Here is a 22,559-nt window from a genome sequence, read left to right as displayed (position 1 = left end):
GATTAATTTTTTTAATTGTTTGACAGCCCTACTTTGTTTCAAAAATTTTGACCAGCTCTGATTTTAATGGATGATGTATGGCTAAATCCCTTGTACTGCTCTGAAAGTCTTAACTACTGCATACAGTAACGCAAAAAAGAATAGCAAAGTTTAGTATCACAATAAAACTATTGTCTACACCAAAGCAATGGAGCTAAAATTAAGTTTGCATAGTACAAAGCACTTGTCACCATGCTCGAACTTTGAAATGCATTTTTAAAATGTTTTTAATCACAATTGATATTTCTAGGCAACTTGCTAAGGGAAAAGGGTCTTGCTAAAAAAAACTGATGATGTTTGTGACTGTTTATGTGAAATTCCAGGAAATGAGTATATAAACTGGTTTCCAACCTGCTTTAACAGAAATTCTGACTTTCCCATTTTTAACAAAACTTAAAACTAGATTTTGATAAATTTAATCAAATAACAGATCTCTCTCTAAATAATTGCTAAACTGTTAGTAATGAAAGTAGCAAACTCTAGTGTCTAAATGTGTCAATCCAAATAGTGGATACTTCATCCTCCATGTAGCGGCTGAAGATGGGAAAACAAACTTTGTGATAATGGCCCCAAATAAAAGGATCAGAACCAGCGAAGCCCTCAAGTTTTGTTTCCTGTCTCAATAGGTGGAACAGCTTGCTGGATAGCCATCGAAAACACTCTTCAGGTGGTGGTGGTGGTGGTGGGGTGTCAGTACTAAAAGACCCTTTGAGAGGTCACTATGGGCATTCACCTGGGAGCACAGCTGAACACCTAAGTGAGCAAGCAGTTCCTTAAGGACCACAAGATTCAGAAACAGAGGAGACATGTCTCAGCTCTGACCTGGGCAAAGTCAGTCATGGCTTGGGCCTACCTCAAAGCCTGCGTATAGAGAGATAATGGAGTGCCCTGGGTTTTACTTTCACATGCGTCTCCTCTATCTCTGGTTCCTGGAAAAGTGGTCCCTACATTTCTCTCTCTGTATTATTGTCTTCCCTGGCCCTATGCTGGTGGCTTCAGAATGAAAAGATCAACTTAAATTCCTCCAGCCTGCGTTGTAGTAACAATGGGCATACGTTTATTGAGCTGGGGTCCTATATGATGCACTGTTTGGTCCAGGGTTGCCTGTTCCTCTCAAAAATTTCTTTTCCATTTGCCTTGGCACTTTTACACCTCATTCCCTTTCTGAAGGGCGTGGTTCTGAATGGCAAGGTTTTCTGGGCTTAGTGCAGGAGTAGGTGAGCTGAGCTTTAGTTGCTGCTTTGTGGCAAACTGTCTGACCTCCCTTCTGGATCTCCTGGAAGAAGACTAGCTTTCTCGGGCTGTCTCCAGCTGTCATTCTTATGTGGTCTGTCACGTGGACAAAGTTACATTCCGCAAAGCTGCTGGCAAACTCATGCTGAGTCTGGACTTTTGTTTTTAGGGCTTTTGTTAACTAATGTAAACCACACTGTCGTTGTACATTATCCTGAGTATGGGATAAATTGGGAGGTATTACATTACTATGTTTTTATTTTAAAAAATGTGTTTTTATCCATGCTAACACGCCATAAGCTGCCAATAAAATGTATTATATAATTATATTTTTAACACCCCCCCCCCAACAACAACAAACAAATAAGTAACAGGATTACCAGTTTCAGTGATATTTTTTTCAGGAAGGAGCGAAAGCAAAGCCTCAGTTAATGAAATCAACTCTCTTCTGGATGCTTTTGATCAGTTCTTGATGTTTTGCAGTCCTGAAAACCAAGCACAGCATAAAAATTTATTGAAGCATGAGACGGTTCAGAGGTTTCTGAAGCTTTTGTCTACTGTAAAAGGTAAAGTGAATTCCCATCTCTCCCCTTCACAAACTTAATAGATGTGAAAAATATATTTGATGTTAACATGTAGAGTGCTTTCCACAAGTATCTGTAACATCTCTCTCAAGTGCTGCCCTATCTCACCTTTCCTTCCCGGTGACTCTTAAGAGAAATAGCCTGGATTCTGCTTTTAGAAATCTGGATCCTTCAGGCTAGAGAGTTCTGGCTGGGCTCCTGCTTTGAATAGAAAGGGGTGTTGGCTGTGTCACCTGCTTATTGAACAGTGTTGTTGTCTGAATGGTGTCATGCTTCCTTTGAGTTCTCGCAGCTCCTGTTGGCCCTCTCCAGGCCGCATAGGTTTCTCTAAACCACATGCTGGGTCTAGAAGGGATGAGTTGAGGTGCATGCTCTGAGGGACTTTTCTCTTCAGTCCCCTCCCACCGCAGCTGCTACGGGGAGCCAGCACTTCAGCTCACAGGCAGACAGATGTTCTAGCTGAACTTGAGTTTCTCACGACCTTGCTGTCTGCTGATCCCTAGGTGTGGGGAGTTCACAGCCTGCCAGGCCTCCGCCCCCTGCCAGGTCATGGCTACCAGATCAGACCAACCCTGAGGTGTGGCTCAAGAGTCGGACTGACCATGGCTGGTGGCTCAGCCCACATAGTGCTGGGCTTGCAAGGAGTGCTGGTCTCCACATGCTATCTTCACCGCGATGCCTCTGCATCAGGGATGTCCATCCTGGAAGAGGTTGAGTTCACAAACTGCCCCAGGTTCCCTGAGGTATCCTTGACAGATCCCTGTTTTACAGGTCCCCAAAGTGATAGCTTTATGGCAGGCATGGAGGTGCCTTCTAGCCCAGCTCTAAGATGGTATGTACCAAGTTTATTTCTGATGCTGCCAATAGCATCTTGCCACCTGTCTCTGAATCTCCCTGGGGGGCAAAGCAAAATATAGATCTGTTATTCCTGTAAGGGCTATCACATGTCCCCCTAAAACTCAACACTTGGCTGACAGCTGCTTTCTAAAAGATAAAAGCATTTTTAATTTTTCTTCCCTTCTGCAGCATTTCCCAAACTTTGGAACTCAGTGCTGGGTAGGTGATATGCTGGAATACCATAGGGGGTGAGAGGTGGCGGATCATGGTAGTTTTTCAGCATAAGGATCATGGGATTTAAAAGTGGGAAATTTTTCATCTTTACAAAAACTAGAAACGTAACATTTGATCAAACCGTTTTCTATCTTGATCTTAGAAAGCTGTGCACATCCTATGGCTGCGTGCTGGATGTGTGAGAGAGGGAACACTGCTTGGCAAGCGGTCAGTCAGACCAGAAAGGGAATTTGGTGATGGGAATGCTATAAAGGCTCTGCTACTCTAACTGGGTAATCCCCAGCATGTTTTGAAATGTATTGTTATAAATATGAAAGCCTGTAAGGGAATTGTGATTAAATGGGCATTTAAAAAAGGTAATCAGTTGTAATCAGAAAAAGGTGAGTAATCCCTGGTCTACTCTTTATCAGTCTAGCCTTTTATGCTTCACTCATGACCATGCCACTGAGTCTCTACTCTTCTTCACCCAGATTTTCAGGATACTCTTTTCATTTTTATAGAATCTTTCCATTGTGCCTAGTCTCCTCCTGAGTAGGTTCTTTCTAAACCCCCCTTTTTAAAAAAAATTCCAAAAAGAGTCCAAGGCTTTCAAGATTTGTGAACACGTGCAAGTAAATTTTTTCTCAGAAAAGAGAGAGCATAAAAATGATGGCATTTTCTTATTCAACAGAGCTGCACCCTGTGTCAGCGTTGTGTATACTGCTGTTAGTGACAAAAATAAGCATTAGAATTGTAAAGCCAACAGAGTGAAAAGAAACTGTGTTTTGTTCTGGCTTACAGCAGAATTATTTAAATTAGTTCCTACCATAGGGACAAATTTTGCCCGCAGTTACACCAGAGCAATCCAATTAAAGAACTTGAAGACTACTGAATTGCACAGTTGAAACTGAGAGCAGAATTTAGTCTGCAGAATCTTTTATTCAGATCTTTCTGAGCTGGCAGTCAGAAAACTCATGTACGTACTTGTATAAACTCAGCAAATTTGATCTGGAAATAATTGGTGGATGGCAAACACGGAATCCCACATTGCTATATTGTTTAGAGTCACTCTTCAGAATAGAACTGTGTTAAGATCTAAATCCAGAGCCTGGGTCCTGGGCTGAGCAGATGTAAGGAAGAGGGGGATGAAGTAGTCTGCCTGGCCCCAATGGGAATCGAGAGGACAGGAACGTGTTTGCTGCAGCAGCCTTGCTTCCTGACTCACCTGTGCCCTTTTCTTTCTCACTGCTGCACAGGGAGTTTGAGTGGTGTGGGGCTGTGCGGTGCATACACTATGTATGTCACATTCTCTGCACAGCAGAACCACACCAGTTCCATTGCTAAGGGGGCTGGGTTTTGCCCTAAGTGTCTATGTCTGGACTCTAGTAAATTGATCTCTCTGTTAGAGACAAAGGTGTCTGGCCATAGCTGTGATGAACCTTCCCTAAGAAAAGTTGAAGTTCATTTGCATAGTCACACTTTCTGCTGGGAGAAGCTTAGAACCAGTAAGAGAAATGATGTCCTAAGGACAGGAGGGGATGAAAAGGGTCCAGAAGAGTGCAGCAGTTGAGGTTTGTTTCAGAAAATTGAGGGATGAGAGCAGGAGAATAAAGCTCTTTTATTCCCATGAATTTAGTCCTTTTGATAAAGGTGCCAGACTGAGAGCCCCAGAGATGGAGGTCCTTTAACAGATATAGCAGAGGCAGCAGCACTGCAAACTTCTCAATACTGCCTCACCAAGTGCCTCAGCCCTTTCCAGGAGACCGTCACCTTTAGGACTAAAAGTGTAGTTCACTCTTCATGCCTTTATGAATCCTTGTCCTCTACTGGTTGTGAGTTAGTGACAGTTGTGGTGATATATTTTGTCACGTGCACACCCTTGTCCATTAAGACGTGGACGGAGACCAACTCACTTCTCATAGGGAACCAAGCAGCTTCTGGTGATACATGTTGTTAAGCAAAGTAGAATTCTTTCTGTAAAGCGGTAATTAGAACTCTCTTCTGACCTGGAAACAGTGAGTCTGTGTCTGCCTTCAGTTTTTGTTTGTGTTAGTTTTTCTTGATTTTTAGATTGATCAGTGTTCAGGTCTCCCTTCCTTTTTGGAGGTTTATTTAAATCCAAACTAATTGGTCCAATTCTATCTGGCTTTACCTGCTATCTGATCTCAGTGTAGGAAGTCCCGTCTATATTCAGTACCGTTGTATGTAGATTGAGACAGTTTAATAGCAAAGGTGCTTTACTCGTAACCCTTTGGGTTCTCCTCCAAAGGCTCCTGCATTAATCTTTAACAGTGAAGATTCCACAGTTGCGTATTTGGTGCCTGATGAAGACTCCTTTCCTGACACCGGGAGTTGTTCTGAAACTGAAGGTTTTTTCTTCAAGTGTCAAGAACTTGCACTATTGGGACAATTAGATGCAGTTGCTGTCTGATTTTGCATTCTCTGTCTGTACCATGTCCAGTCAGTCCTCTCATTCTTTATGAGAAGGTTTTAGGTTTACAACTCACCTTCCATTCAGGGAATAACAACCTGAGTTACTGCTTTGCCGTTTTCCAAGAATGGGAATTGTCTGATTGGTAGTTTTGAGTTATCCAGTGATTTCTTGTTTCCTTGAGGTACTAAAATAGCAACTCATTTACCACTAGTTTGTAAAGTCCTGCATGAAGTCCTAAATCTTTTGTCTTGAAAAAATATGGTCAAACTGCAGCTTTATCATGTAGTTGATGGCCTTCTAAGGGTGGCCTTTGTTATCAGGACTTCAAACCAGATGTTCATAATAGGCCCTTCTGGCCTTAAAATCTATGAATCTAAGAAACTCCATTATTTAAATTAAGGTTACTTAGATTTTTTTAAGCCTCCTAAGCTGATCTCAGAAAAGAACCTTCTTGCTTACCTAAGGTAGCATTGATTTTGTTTATTTCCCCCCCGGTGCTGGATATAGAGTATTAATGCAAGACTGCCAGTTACATATACTGTATTTTAATGGGGATTTTTTTTTCAGTCAGTGATTCTGGAATCAGTTTGCATTGGTCATTATTTTATTGCTACCCTGCTTCTATTTAATTATCTTTTGCTTTGCTTCCTTGCAGAAATTCCTGAAGAAATGGTTTGTGACATTTATGATACTTGTGCTAGCAGTTTCATAAAGCTTTTGTTGGAGAAGCAAATGTGGCATGAAGTTTTGCTATTGCTAACACGGAAAGCCAACGGGGAAATGCCATCATGTGGTGGACTCATCAGAAACTGCAGTCTTTCAGACCTCAACATTGGCAGTGTTATCAAACAAGTTGACAGATTGGATAAGCGACGGGTGCATCTTGTAAGATGCTTGCTAAAAAGAGGAGGTGAAAACTCACAGATATTAAAATGTCCTAAAAGATTTGAAACTTCTGTTTGCTGACTGAAACAGATTATTTTAGAAATATCACAACCTGACTCTCTGGCCCCATGTAAATGCAGTAGCTGTTTTATTAAAGGCTTGATTCTATCCCCTAGATTGATTGTGGAGTAAGCTACTACTCAGCTTGAGTAAGTGTGGCAGAATCTGATCTGAAATGGATATAGGATTGTATTTGGGGGGAAATGGTCAAGTATTATTTTTGCCGTAAGCTTTGCTTGATTTTTTTTTTTAATTTAATTTAATTTTATTTTATTTATTTATTTTACTTCCTCATTCCCTTTCCTCAGTTTCTTCCTGCTTAAAAGAGCAGAATTGACATCATTGCCTTGGTGTGTCACAGTTGCTTTAGCTATTCACTTCTTGGGAGGCTCTTCATGCAGACACTACCACGCTTATCCATTTTGAAGTTTCCACTTTAAATCTGAATGGGAAATCCATTTTTCTCACTTTGGGTGAGGAGAACTGTAAAGAGCTTGTGTTCTTTGTTCTGAATGTAAATAAGCACAGTTAACCTTACTTTGGACCCCCATATTATTTTCTTTAAGGTTTTTCATGGCAAAATGCATTTTTATATAAACACACACCTTCCTGAGCAGTATTCTAGGTGTTTTAAGGTAAGCATGAAGACAAGTTCCATTCTCCAAAGAGTGTTCAATGCAAGTAGCTGAAGTTTTAAAGAGAGAGAAAAGAGATGAAATAGCCATTGTGTCTCACCAGATATGAGGGCTTTTGGAGAAGAGGAGCAGTTACTAGTTGTGACACTCTGGGATCTGTTCAGTTTTAGTCCTTTGCTTCTGCTAGGTCTGGAAATTGAGATTACTCTGACATGTTTTTTTCCCCCTCTTGACCAATGCAGTGGGGATAAATTAATATTTTTAAAAGGGGAGGGGGGAAAGTAGTCTTAGTGTGTACCACTAATGTGTACAAGCAGCGCTATAGCTCTGTGTATGTCTGAAGCCAGAAGAATTCACATTCTTTTCTTCAAGTATTTGACTTCTACACTGATTTATTGAAACAGGTATGTTGAGGGAAATCCTGGCCTTTATATTTGAAGAGAGAAATTGTTTTTAACTTGATTCAGTTTTGGGAGAGTTCGTATGAGGTTGGCTTAATATTTGAATTTCCTTAATAGTCTGTTAAATTTATAAATGTGATCAGCTGGTTAAACAATGCATATATTCTTTTTTAACATCTACTCTCTCAACAACTGAAGCTGATGTCTTACATTTGATGCTCTTTTTGAGTTTACAGATCAAGTGTATCAAATTTAATCTTAAATATGCCAATCTATTTCACTAGCTTCACCTGAGGGGACTGGAGCCATCCCTGAAAAACCACTGCAGATGTGCTTGAAAAATAATGATTTTGAATTGGCTTATTTGCTGCTGAGCAGTGGTGCAGATCCTCGGAGTGTTTCTCTTGTCGACGGCGATACTCCTTTGCATGCTGCTGTTTCCATCTGCTTAGATAAAAGAGGTAAGTCTTTGTTTGGGTGCGCAGGTCCACCTAAACGTTAATTTATTCTGATTATTATAGGAAGGAAGATTTATTATTTCTACTTCTACACCTGCGTAATGACTAATATTGTATAGGAACCAAAAAAATGTGGAGGGTCAGAAAAGGAAGAGGTAAAGGTCTAAAACTGAGTTACAACTGTTGACTCTCCAGAATTTGCCCCATAATTTCCTTAAGTTCTTTACTCTATTTTTATTCGGTCCTTACCAAGCTAAGCATTCATTGACTTCAATGGGAGCTTTGCCTGAATAAGAACAGAATAAAAACTGAGTAAAACACTTTAGAGCTTGGTCCAAAAGAAATTAATATAAATTAAATAATACAGATTATTTTATATTTTGCTATATATTAATTTTCAGAAAGCCTTTGACAAGGCTCCTCACCAAAGGCTTTTAAGCACAATAAACTGACAGTGGATAAGAGAGAAGGTCCTCTCATGGGTCAGTAACTGGTTAAAAGACAGAAAACAGAGAGTAGGAATAACTGGTCATTTTCAAATGGAAAGAGTTAAATAATGGTGTTCCCCAAGGATCTGTACTGGGAACAGTGCGTTCAACATATTCATAAATGATATGGGAAAAAGGGGTAAACAGTGGGGTGGCAAAATTTGCAGATGATGCAAAGTTACTGAAGATGGTTAAGTCCAAATCAGACTGTGAAAAGTTACTAAGGGATCTCACAAAACTGGGTGACTGGGCAACAAAATGGCAGATGAAAATGCAAAGTAATGCGCATTAGAAAATATCCCAACTATCCATACAAAATGATGGTGTCTAAATTTGCTGCTACTCAAGAAAGAGATCTTGGAGTCATTGTGGATAGTTCTCTGAAAACTTCTGATCAGTGTGCAGCGGCTGTCCAAAAAAAAAAAAAAAAAAAAAAGCCTAGTAGAGTGTTAGGAATCTTTAGGAAAAGAATAGATAATAAGACAGAAAATATCATAATGCCACTATATAAATCCATGCACCCACACCTTGAATACTGCATGCAGTTCTGGTCACCCGATCTCTATAAAGATGTATTAGGATTGGGAAAAGGTACAGAGAAGGGCAAGAAAAATGATTAGGGGTATGGAACAGCTTCCAAATGAGGAGAAAATAAAAAGGCTGGGACTTTTCAGCTTGGAAAAGAGACAGCTAAGAGGGGATATGATAGAGGTCTATAAAATCTTGGATGGTGTGGAGAAAGTGAATAAGGAAGTGTTTATTTACTCCTTCACTTAATACAAGAACCAGGGGTCACTGAAATTAATAGGCAGCAGGTTTAAAACGAACAAAAGGAAATATTACTTGACACACACATAGTGGAACTCATTGTCAGGGGATGGTGTGAAGGCCAAAACTATAACGGGGTTCAAAAAAGAACTAGATAAGTTCATGGAGGATAAGTCCATCAGTGGCTATTAGCCAAGATGCTTAGGGACACAACACCATGTTCTAGGCGTCCCTAAATCTTTGACTACCAGAAGATGGGACTGAATGACCAGGGATGGATCACTCAATAAATTGCCCTGTTCTGTTCATTCCCTCTGAAGCATTTGGCATTGGCCATTGTTGGAAGACAGGGTACTGGGCTAGATGGACCATTGTTCTGACATAGTATGGCCCTTCTTATGTTCCGACAAACTGTCAAGTTAGGTTAAAAATTCAGGTTTTGTATAAAAATAGTTTTGTAAATCCAAAGGATTAAAGCAGTGTGTTTATTGAAGTTTTTCTTACAATTGTATACATTTTTTTTAAGATGAAAATTTTTAATAATAATTTTGGCCGTCATGCTATATCCAGGGTTTACAATTTAGAAAAAAAAATTTCATGTGTACTCAAATTGCCACATGACTAAGACTAAAAAAGCTATAGAATATCTGATATCTCTAATCTTCTGGAGGGCATATAGATGGCTCAGGAAACTTCAGCTTTGGGAAGATGGTTTGAAGTTGGACTCGGTTTATAGTGACCAAATGCTACCAACATCAGACGTTGTTCGTTTCAATAGGTCACCCAACATAGTTCATTACCAAGCTGACAAATGTCCAACATCAGAAAAATCAAAAGAGCTGGCACTTTTGTTGGTGGTTGCCTGGGGAGAAGCTGTTAATTGAGCAGACAAGGAGACTAAACAAGTCTCTCACCCAAGAAGGTTAAAAGAAAAATTCAGCACAATGGTGGGGGGAATGTGGCAAATCTTCTATTGCCCTTGCTGCTGTTGTGCCTGTTTTTCTGAATAAATAGAAAACCTCAGTTTTTAGGGCTATCAAAATGTGATGTGTTAGAAGCACTAAATTCACTTTATTATTGTAAAGGACATTTATTTTCAGTTAATAGCAGCAAAGAGATTAGTAATATACATTTTCTGGTTCTCAGGAGAAAGTATATTTAAGTTAGTGATTTTTTGTTATATTTTTTTCAGATGACATTGGTTTACGCTTCCTGAACTATCTACTGGATCTCTATGGTTCAAACCCATCCACTTTCCCACACCTTAATCCAAACAGCCAAGATAAGAATGGAAATACAGTGATGCATATTATATTTCAGAAAGCTCAGTCAAAGCAGGTTAAGAAAATAATGGATTCGTTAGCAAAGTTTGACATTAACTTTAACTTGAAAAATAAATTAGGAAAAGATGTGAGGCACAGAATAAAAAAAAATGACCCTCGGCTACTCACCTGGAATACAGCTGTGTCAGAGAAGAGGAGGCACCGTCAAGATACAGTAGGGCAGCTAGTTAAGCTGCCTAAATCCATTCCAGTCTGTAACACATCACAGGCAAAAAGCACAGGTCATTCGTCATCTGCATCTGTCTGGAGAGCATCACCTGGCAACTCGGCACCTGCTAATATCCAAAATACAGATCCAGTTGCTGATAACTGGGAAGAAGCAGACGATGCTCAGTTGACAAAGCAAGAAACTGGAGAAGTAAATAAGCCCTTAACTTTGCGGGAAAGCCTACTGAAAGCAATCACAGATTTAATCCAGTGTCTTCAATTGGGTGACAACCCGATAGAGGATAATTCTCAGGTATCAAACCCATCTTCAGCACCAACCAGCGTTGAAGGTAAAAAGAGCGAGCCCCAGCAAACCTGTGGATATGAGAGTTTGGCTCACAATAAAGGAGAGGGTGCTGACCCTGAGAAAGTGGAGGATACTCAGAAGGAGTGTGGTGAATCTGACATGCCCATGCCTAATGGCGTAGGTGAAGAAACCATGGACGTTAGTGGGCAGATTCAGGACATTGAGGCATATATTCAGGACTTTGATAGCATGACATGGGAAATAGAGTGCACTTCTGAAATGCTGAAGAAGCTAGGCAGCAAAGCTGTACCTCATTATATGAAAAAGAAAATTATACTGGCAGTTCAGCAGCTGGGAAATGGAGAATGGACCCAGGGCCTCCAAAAGCGGCTAAAACATTTGAAAGCTGATATTCAGCTGTACGAAGCTAAGCTGGACAAAGGAGCAAGGATGTTATGGGAGCTTGCAATAGACTTTTCTCCCCGTTGTAGTGAGGCTGCAGAAAAGATTATAGAGACAGAACAGTCTATACATCCTCTAGAGAAGTCTGGGAGAGTTTACACCGAAATCATTAGAATATGGGACATTGTTCTTGATCATTGCAAACTCGACCGTGCTATCGGCACTATATGTACTGCATACAACCGTGGCTTGTCCTGCATCTTGAGGAAAAAACTCAAGGGTATAAGTAAAATCAAGCAGTCTTCTAACTTGAAAATGCAAAAGCGCATTCCTCGTTGTTATGTTGAAGACACAGAGGCAGAAAAAACAAAAGAACACATTATACCTGAATACTTCCCTCCAGCCAGCGCAGTGGAAACGGAATATAATATAATGAAATTTCACAGCTTCAGTACTAACATGGCACTTAACATCATAAATGATATGAATTCTGCTGTTGAATACCCCTTCAGAGTTGGTGAGTTAGAGTATGCAGTGATTGACCTCAGTCCCAAGCCCATGGAGCCAATAATCTTAATTGGACGGAGTGGAACAGGAAAGACTACTTGTTGCTTATATAGACTATGGAAGAAATTCCATTCTTACTGGGAGAAAGCACAGTTGGCAGGAGCCCCTTTGCTGGTTAGACAAATGTGGCAGAGAAGAAAGTTTGAAATTGAATCTGAAAAAGAAAGCACAGGGGTGGATGATGATGATGATGAAAAGCAAGGCAACAATGACTCCAGTGAGTCAACTGAGTTGGAAAGCATAGATGATGATCAAGAACTAGATGATGAAGGTGAACAATATTCAAGTGCAGATGACGCTGAATTGAATTTATTAGGTGACTGTGAAGAGGAGGAAGAGCATAGCACAGTAGAATCGGACAAATTGGAACACTTGCATCAGATCTTTGTTACTAAAAATCATGTTCTGTGCCAAGAGGTTCAGAGGAATTTTATTGAGCTCAGTAAGTCTTCTAAGTCAACAAGTCATTTCCAGCCACTTGAGCCAAATGTTTACAAGCTACAAGACGTTAAAGATGAAAATTTCCCATTGTATGTCACCTCAAAACAGTTGTTACTGTTACTCGATGCATCCATACCGGATCCATTTTTTCTTAGGAATGAAGATGGAAGTCTTAAAAGAACCATTGTTGGTTGGTCCACTCAAGAAGATTTGGTCATACCAAATTGGCAAGATGAGGAGGAAGAAGGTAACGCTGAAGTAGAATATGGTGAGGATGAAAAGGCTGCAGAAGCTCACTCAAGAGAAAATGACCCTCGAGTTTTTGTGACTTATGATGTGTTCGCTAATGAAATGTGGCCAAAAATGATGAAAGGCAAAAACTCCTATAACCCTGCATTGGTTTGGAAAGAAATAAAATCTTTTTTGAAAGGGTCTTTTGAAGCACTAAGTTGTCCTCAGGGTAAACTTACAGAAGAAGAGTACAAAAAACTAGGGCGGAAGAGATCACCAAACTTCAAGGAAGACCGGAGTGAAATCTATCATCTCTTTTGTCTTTATCAGCAAATAAGGTCACAAAGAGGTTACTTTGATGAGGAAGATGTCCTATATAATTTATCTCAAAGACTCTCTAAGCTTGAGGAGCTACCATGGTCCATCCATGAGCTTTATGGTGATGAGATTCAAGACTTCACTCAAGCTGAGCTAGCACTGCTAATGAAATGCATCAATGACCCTAATGCAATGTTCCTAACTGGTGACACTGCACAAAGCATAATGAAGGGAGTTGCTTTTCGTTTTAGTGATCTGAGGTCACTATTCCACTACGCCAGCAAGAACTCAGTTGACAAGAAACAATGTGTTGTTAGAAAACCTAAAAGGATATATCAGCTATATCAGAACTACAGATCTCATTCAGGTAGAGAAATTACTATATTCTGTTTTGGGGACAAGATCTTCAAAAGGCAGTAGTGATTGTGGATGTCTCAATATTTGGGTGCTCAACATGAGATACTTTTAAAGGTAACTGATTTTCAGACGGCAGGTGCTCAGCGCATTTGGAAAATCTGATCCCTTTAAGGTATCCTGAGTTGGGCACCCAAAAATGGAGCCTCCTAAAATCATCAGTCACTCTTGAAAGTCTTTCCCTCACTGAATGTTTTGTTTGGGGTATTTGACCCATTTAGGATGATTTTTTAAAAAAAATATTTGTGTCTTAAATTGCTGCTTCCACACCTCCCAAAATTCACAATTTTGAGGACAAGTGGCCTACTTCTGCTCTTGATGCTTTTTTCACGTTTCTAACCTTTGCTTAGTCTCGTAGCCTATGTTCTGATTTGTGGTGGCCCTGCAAATCAGAGATGCTCAAAGTGTATCCTACAGCTGCTGTCTCCTCCTAATCACAATCTTAATCTGGCATTTCCAGATTCTGTGCAATCTGAACAACGTTCATTTTTATTATAGTTATGTTTATGTGAGGTGTATATATTACGTTTGTAATATGTATTTTTGATCATCACAGGAATTCTACATCTGGCCTCTGGGGTGGTTGATTTACTTCAGTACTATTTCCCAGAATCTTTTGATCGTCTTCCTAGGGATTCTGGCCTCTTTGATGGACCTAAACCTACCGTCTTAGAGTCTTGCAGTGTTAGTGACCTGGCAATTTTACTGAGAGGCAACAAAAGAAAAACACAGCCAATTGAATTTGGAGCACATCAGGTTGGCTTTACTTTTTTTTTATGATGTTTTATATAGAGTTTTTTGGTTTGTAGCCAGATGTAACAGCACAATCCACTTTTCTTAAGGACCAACCCCCTGACTGCTTGCAACATTCTTTTGGTGTCCATATTGCTCCCTGATAAATAATAATGTATAAATTCAGGACTTACCTTTCTCATTTCTGCTTCAGAACCTTTTTAAAAACAGGTATATTTGACTTTCTCTCATTGTAATTTCTGCTCAGTCCTGCCCCACTTTTCATTCAGATTTTTCTCTTCCACTAATACTCCATCTGTCTCATAATAATAGGTAGTGTGTCACTGTTCTGGCAGCCAGAAAGCAGCTTAGCAACCCCTTTTCTGGAACGTGCTGAAGTATCCATGGAGTTAACATAGTTTTAATACTACATTGATACCTACTGTAGTCTACTTCTTAGATAACTTTGCATTGCAATAACTAATTGCTCATTTTCCACTCTCTAAATGAAATATGTTGTCTTTTTGATTCATGTGTCACTAATGCATTTATGTTTTGGCAGGTGATATTGGTAGCGAATGAAATGGTGAAGGATAAGATTCCAGAGGAACTTAGTTTAGCACTTGTGCTAACAATTTATGAAGCAAAGGGCTTGGAATTTGATGATGTCCTCCTTTACAACTTTTTCACAGATTCTGAGGTATTTAATTGCACTTTATTTTCCGCTTTTGCTTCTTCCTGTTGGTCTGAAGTTGGTCTAACTGTCCTAGCTGAGGAAATATATACAGTTCTCTCTAGAGATAGTCAGTTCCACTACAGAATAGGACTCAGGGCTCACTGGTAAGCAAATTGAGCTGCTGCTCGCTCATCCCTACATGGGTTGCTGCATCTTCTGTTGCACTGGCTTATTTCTGGTATTTATTTTTCTCATTTTAAAAGTTTTCTGTGATATGAGCTGGGTTCAGGAAAGTGACAGACCAGCAGTATAGGCTAGAGCAGTGGTTCTCAACCAGGAGTACATGTACCCTGGGGGGTACAAAGAGGTCTTCCAGGGGGTACATCAACTCATCTAAAGATTTGCCTAGTTTTACAATAGGCTACATAAAAAACACTAGCCAAGTCAGTACAAATGAAAATTTCATACAAACAATGCCTTGTTTATATTTCTTTGTAGATTATACACTGAAATGTAAGTAAAATATTTGTATCCAAATTGATTTATTTTATAATTGTATGGTAAAAATGAAAGTAAACAATTTTTCAGTAATAGTGTGCTGTGACATTTTTGTATTGTATTTGTCCTATTTTGTAAGCAAGTAGTTTTGAAGTGAGATGTAACTGGGGGTACGGAAAGGGATACAGTAGTCTGGTAAAGGTTGAGAGCCACTGGGCTAGAGCTTAGGTATACTGTGCACTTCTTGAGCTTTTTAACATAGCTCTGCTAATATACATCAGTCCCGAAGAGTGATCCTCCTGTCATTTTTACACTGATGTGAATCAGGAGTAATGCCATTGACGTCAACAGTTAAAACAGCATAAGTGAGAGGAGGATCCGCCCCTGAATCTTTAGCATCCATAAGTCAAATCTCTGGTTTCTCTTAGAGAGCCATCTGTATGATGGTTTTGCACTGTTCACAGAAGTCTAGTCAAAAGTTAGGATGAGTCCTCTTTAATGAGGCAGAATTTGGATACAGGTCTCCAGAGTGAAAAATTATTTTATTAACTGACTTTGCCATGTAAGCATCATGTTTTGAGGTATGAATATAAAAGAAACTTAAGTTATTTGGTTTTTTTTGTTTGTTTTTTGCACTCAGGGAACATAAAATCATTTTGACTTAAATTACAATTAGCAAGAGTTTCAATAATACCTAGCTTTTTTTCCATAAAGACTTCTTAATTTGATTACTTAAGGTTGTGATTGCAACAGAAGTATGAGTTCGTGACTGTATATCAAGCTTAACTTTTTGGTTTTCTTGACTTTTTCAGGTTTGCACCACAAATTCGACATTATTGAAACAGTGTTTCATTTAATAAAGAAAAGATGCAATAATTTAAAAGCAGCAGAAAAGATTATATTTAATAAAGATTTTAGTTGAGAATTATGTATGGTATTTCTACAAATTAAGGCCCCAATCCACAACTTTTAGGATATAGGTAGATTGCTGCATGCAAAATCTTGGATGTATGTGCATGGGGTTTTAAAATATATATTACATATGTGTACGTATATGTAGGCATGGGGACGCAGTAGATTCAGCTAACCTGAAATCTTTGTATGTTTCTCAAATTATAGGCTTACAAAGAGTGGAAGATCATTTCTTCTTTTACCCCTTCCTCTGATTCACTAGGAGAAAGCAAGCTGGTGATCGAAACACCTTTAGAGAAAAATATTGCTACTCAAAGCAGATCTCTGGTGCTTAATCCAGAAATGTACAAGGTGATAAACTCTGGGTTTTTTTTTATAACACATTGTTTGGAGATAGCAAGCACACAACAAACTAAGAAAAATCTCAAAGTTCAAGAAAGACTCCTAATAAATCTTATTTGGCATTTTCATGTATAACAGTTCTTTCAATAATATAGTAATATTACATACTGTAATTAATTAATCCCAGATCCATCAATATTTTTTCTTTTTTCTGGCTTTTACCGAACACATGATTTTCTTGGGAGGATTTAGAAGTTTGTATGTTTTTGGACATATAGCAGGTGGGAAGGCAAAGATCTTCTATAGTTAACTCTTAGTTCAAGTAGTTATAGTTAAAAAACGAATTAAGAGTTAGGGACTAATTGACCTCTATGTTATTCCAATCTTATACTGTTGTACCTATTAAAAGCAATAAAGTTACATGAGGGATGCAGTAGTGAACCAGACTCTTAATACCAGATTTTTCAAAATTCTGAGAGAAATTGCATGTTTAATTTGTACTTGAAGTGTCCATAATTGTGTGCAAAAAATAAATGACTTCATTTGTAAATGTTTTTTAGACACCAAACTGGCTCTTTGTGTATGGAACTATCTAACTTGCAGTACAAGTAATTGCACACAAATTAGATGCAAAATTGCACATGCATTTTTGCAGGCATAATTCAAAATCAGGCCCTTAATATTTAAAGTGGCTTATTTTAAGATACTTTACTTTAAATAGTTAATTCTGTATGTACTCATAGCATTCCTTTTACCATGCACTCATATAATTTCCTGCACATATCATGTCATTTGTCTTTTTAATCACTCTATCCTAGATGCTCAATGGAGAGCTGAAGCAGCTGTATACTGCCATTACGAGAGCCAGGGTCAATCTTTGGATCTTTGATGAAAACAGTGACAAGCGGGCTCCGGCTTTTAAATATTTCATCAAAAGGGAATTTGTTCAAGTTGTCAAAATAGATGAAAACAAAGGTAAAAGCTACATCAAAACTTCCTATAAAAACTCTGAAAATTAGATAATCCACTAAATGTTTGTTGTTTGTTTTAAACCAGTTTAAATTCCCGTGTTCTTAGCAAATATTTCTAGCTTTTGAATTATCATAATATGATGAATGGTGTGTGTGTGTGTGTGTGTGTGTGCTTGCCTCTAATGTTGTACATTTAAGAGTAAAATACTATACTTTTCTTAGCTCTAAAATATCTGCAATGTTTGTGAGACATCTCATTGTTATCTTTCCTGTACAAGTGAGGAAGGTATGCAACCAACCCATAAACACTGAGTATTGATTATGAAAAACTGTCTCAGTTAAATGAAACTACTCGTTGTTAGCAAATGAAAGAACCTATTTATTATTAAGGGACAGTAAGGTTACTCTAATCTTTGTTGCCTGTATAGTAATTACAATTTTTAGAGGCCTTTTAAAATAAAACTTGAATTGTCAATTTTAAAGGTAAGGAAAAAAATAGGAAAAATCTAATTTACCCCTTGGTGTGATCAGTTGATTTGAGTGTAAATCATGGGGATTTTGGAAAACTGTAAAATGATGATAATCCTTAGCTTTGACCGAAGCTTATATTATATTAAGTGTCTTCTCTTATACCATATCACTAACATAAAATAACTGTCTTCCATCTTCTCCACTACCCAGATTTTGATGATAGCATGTTTGTTAAAACTTCAACCCCAGAAGAATGGATTGCACAAGGAGAATACTATGCTAAGCATCAGTGTTGGAAGGTAAAGTCATATGTTTATCTGAGATAAGTTACATTATCTCAGTTTTGAGACCCTGTTCTCTTTGTATCCGTAAAAGTCACTTTAGAATCGTTTGGCTGTTTTACAGTAACAAAAATATGAGTCAGTTGAAAGTTGTGACTTTGAACCATTTAAAATTTTATTTCAGTAAACAGTGTTGTAGGCAAGACACTCAATTTCTTGGAAGCATAATGATCTGGGTGATGAGCCCAAAGCCTTTTAAGGTCACAGTGTGGTTTATGTCTGTATCTATTTAATCTCTTTCTAGCAGTAATATCTGAGAACCAAAGGATTTTGCTGCAATATAAAAGTCCACATAAAATATTAAATAATAAAAAATGAAACCATCATTTTAAAGTGTGCACAATATTATTAAAAAGGCCTGTTAGAACTCTTGACTTTTAAAGTCTATTATTTGCTAGATTGCTAGCTAATATCGTCCAGATTGGGTCTGTCTGGTCAGTTGATAATGTGGAAATGTTCTGACTATTTCTCAAGTAAATAACTATAAGACTAAGTTTCTGTGATGGGTATCAGAATGGTGCATTACATTTCCTGAAGACAGCAGCATATAGAGTTCTTGTTTAAAAAAAAATGCTATGGAAGCACAAACTGTGTGTTCAGTACTCCTGCCATACAGGCCAAAAATAAAAAAAGCTTCCTAATCTGATAAAGACGGTGTGTTCTGGAAGGAATGGGATTATCTATATCCAATACTGATTCCTTAGACCAGTGAGGAAGTTAGCGGAAGATCCTTCCATATCTCTGGCTACAATGGTTGGCTGTAAGAAAGGGGATTAACTTAAAGCAAAGGAAAATGTGGGAGATTGTGATGGGGTGGAGTAGGTCTGGAGGTCCCCTGCTGGAGGCCTCACAGCTCTGCCTCACCCTGCCCCAGAAAAGAGCAGAGGAGAAGTCCTCCAGGCAGCCCAGAGTGGCTGAAGGGGAGCAGCCAATTCGAGGAGGGGTTGCTGGAGTGACCAATCAGGGGCCAGAAGAGCCATATAAAAGGAAGTAGCAGATGCAGAGCAGTCAGTTGCTGCCTGTAGGTTGAAGAGGGAGGACCAGTGCCTGGCTGGATAGGACAGGACCGTGGACAGCTCACTTCAGGAAGGGTTGAGCTCAGGGAAGGCTGCCAAAGACTGGGTGCCTGGCCAGCTGAAAGAGCATCAGGACTGTGGACAGCTCACTGCAGGGAGGACTGAGCTCAGAACCTACCCAGACCAGGCGAGGGTATCGTGATGGGCACTGCTGGGTCTGGTTGAAGACAGAGCCGAGGGAGGGCTGCCAAAAAGGATGCCAACTGAGGGTACTGAGGTGGGCCTCTATTGGACTGTTAAAGAAGGCAGTGCCTCTGGGAAGGAAGCTTTGGTGCTACGGCTCCATACCAGGGCCATGAGAAAGAACTAGAGACTGTATATCCTGGATGTGGGAGAGTGTGTGACACTCAGCCAGAGGGCGGAGTCACTGAAGATCCGCTGAACAACCGTTGGCTGAGGGGAAGGGAGGGGCACCCCATTGTCAGAACAGAGAGAAAAGCAGGCTCACACCCTACCAGAAAGGAGGCACCCGGGAGACATTGGTGCCAACCGTGTTACAGAGATCCTTGGAGCTCCTACATATCATTTCTATTAATTAAATGATGGACTTTATGTAAGCTTGTATTGTCCAAGAGAGGGCTGGGCAGTACAGGATATACCTTTCCGAGAGGAAATCTGTGACTAGAAGTGTATTGGGGTCACTCTGCAGTATAACCGAGGCTGATAAGAGCCTAGGTGTGACTGGCAGGCTGCGGGTGCACACAGACGTAGCTGGGAGTGATTTGCATACAGGAGGCTGTTTTGGAGCACTCCCAGGATGCCAGGTCAGGCCAACAGGTGGATGCTCCTAGAGGCGATGTGTGGGGGGTCATGCAGGGTCACATCCCCCCCCAAGTTGTTGCTTGGCTTGTAGTGAGCATGCTCACATGGACTGAGCATGCTCAGTAACATCTGCTGAAACCACTGCCCTCACTCTGTCCCCCGATTATTGACAGGTACAGGTAGTCTGATCCCTCCGTCCTCCTTAGAAGGGAATCACCAACCACCACCACCCTCTGTTTCCTCTTGGGAGTGGTGGTCATGATGCTCTCAGCCTTGGAAATACATGGCTTCTCCTCCTCCCCCAGTGGTCTGGGGGAGATTCTGGATCCCTTGTTGCCAGGGCAGCATACCATTTCTTTAAATATGGACAGTAGGTTGGGAGCAGGGGTGGAGCACTGCCTGCTGCCAGAAGTAACCAGCAGCCAGGTTCATCCCTGTGAAGAAGCCATTTCCTCCTTTCCTGGTGATAGTACTGCAGTCCTCTCCAGCCAGTTGCTTCCTTCACCTTGGAGGTCTTCCTCCTGTGCACACATGCTCCTCAGCCTAGCCAGCTCCTCCTGTAGCTCTCCCATATGCTTCCTGGGAGATTCTACCAGTAGACACCTTTCACACTGGATGGTCTTCCCAGCCTGGCTTTCTGTGAGGGGAAATGCAGGTCAAGGTCTCTGCAAATCCATACCAAGACCTGGGTAGAGATCCATGGTTGGGTTCTCTGTCTGGACACAGGTGCAGGTGGAGGAGCCAGAAGCATTGGCGGTGCAGCCTTTCCAAGCCATGCTGATTTGATTCTTTCTCCCTCCGACAAGCTCCCTCTCAGACTCTTCTGTATGCTGCCCTCTGTTGGCTAGCTCCCCGTGGTCACCTAGCATCTGGCTTTTAAGCCCCTGTCTCCTAAGTCAGCCTTTCCCCTTCGTTAACAAATGGGAATGGTGATCAGAAGGATGATCAAGGTTCAAAGGACAGAAGGCTAGAGCCTTGCTAGTGACCACTCAGCTAGCAGGCCTCTGGCCCACACTCTCACATAGTCACCGACAGACCACCACTATACATTTTAACAGACTGAAAGAAAAACCAGACAGACAAGCTTGCCCACTCATGCCAAGAATTAGTGCTCACTCCTCCTTCAGCAGGGGATCTCCCTCTCAAACTCCCCTGTTGTTGTCACAGGACAGTACTGGTATATTAACCTTGTATGTAAACAAATAGTCCATGTTCTGTGATTTTGCTCTATGTTGAACAGATCTTTTTTCATCCTACAGTGATCGAACTGAATAAGTGCTTTTTAGGCAGCACCTCCCTAACTTTGTGTGAATTGCTTTGTGCATAGTTTAAATGTTGGAGAACCAGCTTCTAATCTCAGGCAGTTCATATTGCCCATGTATGTTTTGAAAAATCCATTACTGCATGTGCTGAATATTTTTTAACTATATGGTTGTGAATACTGAACATTTGAGTTTAGCCCAGGGCCCATGATGATGCAGGGAAATATGCAAGGAAGGGTTTACTGACTTCCGCAAATGGGGCTAGTTCCCTTTGACATATCAATTAACCCTTTAGAGTCTGATATAGTAGGAAAGTATTGTTTGTGTTGCCAGTCCACCCAAAATGCAGCTTTCCCTGCTTTCAGGTTAATTGTAAAATTGTGCGTGAACTTATTTTGAAGCTTGTCTTCATATTAAAAATGTACTCAAATGCTGTCCCTCCCCTTCCTCCAGGTGCTTTTCTGATGTTAATGTTTCCCTTGATGTCACTGATGTCACTGTAAAATGAAATGTAACACTTTTTTAGGCAGACAGGTTGTTTCACCAAGAAAATTGTATGAATGTGTGATAAGCTTTAAGGGACACATGCATGAATGCATACATACATATATGTGCATGTCATTTATCTAATTTCAGGTGGCAGCCAAATGTTACCAAAAAGGAGGAGCAATTGAGAAGGAAAAACTGGCCTTAGCGCACGATGCTGTACTTAATGTGCAATCAAAGAAAAGCAGCCCCAAGTAAGTGCTGAAATATAACTGAATTTATTAGTAGTGTTTCTTGGAAAATATAGGGAACAACATGTTCTTGTTGATGGAACTGCTGGTATACCAGACTTGTAAAAAATAATGTTAAATTGGATTGGTTGTGCATATGTGATCTTTTTTCTTTTTTGTTTTAAATAGGGAAAAACAGATGGACTATATGTACTTGGCTAAGACCTATTTGGAATGTGGAGAACCAAAACTATCCCTGAAATGTCTGATTTATGCAAAAGAATTTCAGCTTTGTGCAGAACTATGTGAAAAATTAGGCAAGGTACTAAAATCCTCTTCCCCCTCCTCCACCCAGTGTTTAATGGAGTCTGTCTTATTATGGGATTTTTAGATCTATTTAGGGATTTTAAACATCATGGTCCTAGACAGGACGCTTTAAAATTTGTATTCGTTATCTCATATTCGTATTGGTGAGATTAGATAAATGTTCTTCCACGGCACACTGGTAGAGTCATAAGTAAAATACAGTGTGTTTCAGGTGGATCGTATGTCCAAGAGCAACATACATCACAGAACAGAAATAAGAAGAGGGAAG

General features: G+C 39.9%; 1 protein-coding gene across 1 annotated transcript in view; it reads left to right on the top strand.

Annotated features, from left to right (window-relative positions):
• The window catches only part of LOC113409510 (TPR and ankyrin repeat-containing protein 1-like), a 79,034-nt gene that overhangs the window by 42,584 nt on the left and 13,891 nt on the right, over positions 1–22,559 (top strand). The window contains exons 10-20 of the mRNA XM_026663515.1: positions 1,677–1,838; positions 5,996–6,250; positions 7,606–7,782; positions 10,228–13,158; positions 13,762–13,961; positions 14,500–14,637; positions 16,231–16,374; positions 17,184–17,340; positions 18,018–18,106; positions 21,885–21,988; positions 22,154–22,286. Coding sequence (XP_026519300.1) covers positions 1,677–1,838; positions 5,996–6,250; positions 7,606–7,782; positions 10,228–13,158; positions 13,762–13,961; positions 14,500–14,637; positions 16,231–16,374; positions 17,184–17,340; positions 18,018–18,106; positions 21,885–21,988; positions 22,154–22,286 — 4,490 coding nt within the window. The remainder of the gene's footprint in view (positions 1–1,676; positions 1,839–5,995; positions 6,251–7,605; positions 7,783–10,227; positions 13,159–13,761; positions 13,962–14,499; positions 14,638–16,230; positions 16,375–17,183; positions 17,341–18,017; positions 18,107–21,884; positions 21,989–22,153; positions 22,287–22,559) is intronic.

Source organism: Terrapene carolina, unplaced genomic scaffold (assembly GCF_002925995.2).
Source record: "Terrapene carolina triunguis isolate 2854851 unplaced genomic scaffold, T_m_triunguis-2.0 Scaffold33723, whole genome shotgun sequence".
Taxonomy (NCBI): domain Eukaryota; kingdom Metazoa; phylum Chordata; order Testudines; family Emydidae; genus Terrapene; species Terrapene triunguis.
The sequence above is the reverse complement of the archived record's forward strand: the minus strand, read 5'-3'. Positions and strand labels throughout refer to the sequence as shown.